The sequence below is a fragment of the Lolium rigidum genome, chromosome 5 (genome assembly GCF_022539505.1).
Source record: "Lolium rigidum isolate FL_2022 chromosome 5, APGP_CSIRO_Lrig_0.1, whole genome shotgun sequence".
Classification (NCBI taxonomy): Eukaryota; Viridiplantae; Streptophyta; class Magnoliopsida; order Poales; family Poaceae; genus Lolium; species Lolium rigidum.
The window spans coordinates 7,713,819-7,717,770 of NC_061512.1; the positions used below are offsets into that span (position 1 = coordinate 7,713,819).

Here is a 3,952-nt window from a genome sequence, read left to right on the forward strand (position 1 = left end):
AGCAGGACGTAGCGATCCTCCACCGTGGGGACGTGAACCTGGGTACGTCGTGTACCGCCTCGCTCCCGGAACTTCCGTCGTCGCCTTTCTCTAAAACCCAAGCCCCTCATGGTGGGCATTGCCGAGGAACGCTAGTTTTATTCCGCACTTTACCCTGTGATAGCCATCGTGCTTGAAGTTATATATATCTTGCTATCACATAAGTTGCTTGTATTGCTTAGCATAAGTTGTTGGTGCACATAGGTGAACCATTGCTTAGAATAAGTTGTTGGTGCACATAGGTGAACCATATTATATAGGCTTTGAGCTTGACAAAATAAACGCTAGTTTTATTCCGCATTTGTTAAGCCCATCTCGTAAAAGTTTTAAACCGCCTATTCACCCCCCTCTAGACGACATCCGTGTCCTTTCAAAATATGCAGTAAATGCAACGTGCCAACAGCTGATCGTTACCCCGAGATTTTTTAAAAACAGAGTACAAAAGCAGATGCTCACATACACGCGCATATACTCATCCCTATGAACACACACACGCACACCCTACCCCTATGAGGACCTCCGAAAGATTGAAATTGACGAAGTCACCATAGGTGTCTCGCTGTCGACGGAAACGTCGCATCCCACTGAATGAATATTTCGACTTGTATGAGACACATAGATGTCAAACCTGGGGTTTGATCTCTGGTGGACTGGGGGTACAACCACCCTCATATCCATCCAACTTCAGGTTGGTTCTCGTTACCCCGAGTTTTATTCGCCCAAGCGAGAGGACCAGGTCATAATGTTTTATTTGCTCAACCCCTAGCTTGGAAGAAGAAATTAGTATTGTACAAGATAACTAGCTAGGCATTTGTACGTCACTTTACTGTCATGCTTGGAGATAGCCAAGTAGGGTACTCCTTTTTTTTTTTTGAAAAACATACATCAGCAGAGTCTCCTACTGCTCTTAGAATAAAAAGAGGATAAAGTTACAACATATTTATGAGGGTCTCCATTTAGGTCTCCATGAGTGAAGTGAAAAATAAATTACAGTGTAAGCTCTCTTACAAAAGAATCTGATCTCAGATCTTGTTTGACCCTAGTTTTCAGCAACGCTGTACTCCATTGTTGATAATGATTAATTGACTCTTTAATTACAAGGGTATGGAAATTCACTTTTGATCTTGGGTGTGTATTAGTGTATATGCTCCTGCTACTGGAACAACATTTTAAAAAGTAAGAGAACAAAAGATTTACGTGTGCATCTCAACATTCTATGTGCAGGCTAAGTTTTGTGGAAAAACGACCTTTTTCCGTCCATTGTAAAAAGATAAGAAAATGTCTGTGAAAAGTTTCTTTGCCACCGAATTTTCTCTTTTTGGACATTACACAAAAATATCAGTTTTTTGTTAAATGACTTTGCAAGCACATAGAACATATGTACACGCAACATTTTTGTCACAATGTTTGAACATTTTAAAATCCGTTTAAAACTCATTGCTATAAAAGGAGCATATGCTCTTGGATGCAAATACGCCTCGTCTCGAGGTAAACTCGTTTTTATGTTTCAGAGTTTTGGAAATGCCATCATCAGACAAAGATGGTATACTCTCTATGTTTCATGAAACATGTCTTAACTTTATCTAGATTTGAATGTATCTAGTTTAATTGTAGATTACTGGATACATTCAAAATTTAGACAAAGTTATGATAACTTTCGCCGGGGGGAGTACATGATCTTTGCTTATTAACTGCAATACTTATGTAATCAACATCAACTTGTGTTGTTGCCCCAACCCTAAAATTATGACAGCCAGAAATTCCTAGGTCAAATGGACTTCATGCTAACGAATGAATGGGAAGCAAATACACATGATTTACAACAATTTCAAAATTTCAAATGCTTGGTTGAGAGAAAAAAAAGTTGAGAATGTCCAAGTAATATACTCCACCCAAAGTTGATGCTACAACATCCGAAAACACGTGGATGCTCCACACCAGAATTCATAAGCATTTTAGTTCAAAGTTTCAAACACAAAATGTATGGCTTCTTCTGCAAGTTGATGAGCTCGCTAGTCCGGCCGTGGCCAGCAAAGCAAAGCGCAGGCGGCGTGCTCCCACGGTCCCACCCCACGCCATCTTTATAACCCCCTCCCTCCCTCCGCCGCACGGCCGATCCATTCCATCCCCATCCCATTTCGAATCCGCCAGACCAAAGCCAGCCATGGCTCGCCACCATCTGCCCCTCCTCCTCGTGCTCATCCCCATCCTCCTCTCCGCCGCCTCCGCCGCCACCCACTCGCCGGAGACCGAGAGCACCGCCGCGTCCCGCACCCACCACCACCACCACGGCACGGCCACCGCCCACTTCCACCCCGTCCCTAGCGCCACCCCCTCCATGCACCAGAACCACCTCGACAGCCAGAGCCAGTCCCTGCTGCTCGACCCCTTCGTCGCCGACGCGCAGGCCGCCGAGGCGGAGCTGGGTGCCGAGACCAGTCCCGCCCCGCTCCTGCCACCCCCGCCTCCCACGGTGCAGCCGGATCTCGCCTCCCAGCCGCAGGAGGGGTCCGACTCCGAGGCGTCACCCGCCGCTGCAACGACGACGACGCTTCTCCCGCTCCCTACCACAGCGAGCCCTCCCCCCGTGCAAGCCGGCGTCGACGCGGGGCCCTCGGACGCGGAGCAGGGCCTGCAGCAGCTCTCCAGGGTCCTCACCTCGCTCGGCTACAACGAGATGGCGTCGGCCGCGCCGCTGCTCGTCGACGAGCCGCCGCTCGCGAGGTGGCCCGGCGCGATCACCGTCTTCGCGGCGCCCGACGCCTTCCTCCAGGCCTCCTGCCCCATGTGCTCGCGCCACCACCTCCTCCTGCAGCACATCGCCATGGGCTACTACCCCTACGCCGAGCTCGCCTCCGCCGCCACCATGAAGATCCCCTCCGCCGCCGTCGGCCTCTGCCTCAAGATCGCCTCCCAGCGGGGCCCCTTCGGCGTCCACTACGCCAGGATCTTCGCCGACGGCGTCGAGGTCTCCCACCCGGAGCTCTACAACGACGGCCGCTACGTCGTGCACGGCCTCCACGGCTTCCTGCGCCCGCTCACCCACTCCTGCTTCGACGACATCCCGCCGCGCCACGGCGCCCGCTCCTCCTCCAAGGCCACCGCGGCCTCCGTCGTGCGCATCATGCTCCGCGACGCCATCGCGCGCCTCCGCGACGGCGGCTACGGCTTCGTCGCCCTCGCCATGCGCGTCAAGTTCGCCGAGCTCGAGAGGTTCGCCAACGTCACGCTCTTCGCGCTCGACGACCAGGCCATCTTCGTCGGCGGGGGGCACGACTACGTCTCCGCGGTGCGCTTCCACGTCGTCCCCGACCACCGCCTCACCCGCGCCGACCTCCGACGCCTCCGCCCCGGCACCATCCTCCCCACCATGGCCGGCGACGGGCAGAGCCTCGTCGTCACCCACGCATCCAACCACGACGTCCGCATCAACTACATACCCATCAAGGACCCCGACGTCGTCGTCAACTCGCGCGTCGCCGTACACGGCGTCTACGTGCCGTTCCCGCGCATCCACCTCGCCAACCTCGCCGCCTCCATCGCCGTCGCCTCCGCCGCCGACGTGAACGCCACATGCGGCTTCGGGGGACCCTTCGGCGTCGACTGCACCTCCCCCAAGATGCCCGCGTGACGTATGTGAGTCGTCTCGCTCGTTTAGTCGTTCCTCTTTTCGTTTCTAGCTAGCAAGGATTCTTTCCTACGTAGTGGTTCGGATTGGAGTGATGTGTTGTGCTGCTTCTGATTCTGATAACATTTTGTGGCACCGATCGGTAATGTGTTGTGGTGCTTCGCTTATCCAGTTGGCATGAATATCAAAATCTTGGAGCAAATTTGATGAAATCTCTGCTTGCCCTGTTCTTATCACAGATTACATGTTTGCAGAGTTTATTTCTCTTGCGTGAGCTAATTTTGT

At 52.5% G+C, this 3,952-nt stretch overlaps 1 protein-coding gene across 1 annotated transcript; it reads left to right on the forward strand.

Annotated features, from left to right (window-relative positions):
* The first annotated feature begins 2,203 nt into the window (after positions 1-2,203).
* LOC124655586 lies at positions 2,204-3,709 on the forward strand. Its single transcript, XM_047194456.1, has one exon. It carries the CDS (start codon positions 2,204-2,206, stop codon positions 3,668-3,670), a length of 1,467 nt encoding a protein of 488 aa, XP_047050412.1. The 3' UTR covers positions 3,671-3,709.
* The last annotated feature ends 243 nt before the right edge of the window (positions 3,710-3,952 follow it).

Bases quoted from the DNA above. Each gene is read 5' to 3' on its own strand.
- LOC124655586 (XM_047194456.1), top strand. From the start codon at position 2,204: ATGGCTCGCCACCATCTGCCCCTCCTCCTCGTGCTCATCCCCATCCTC.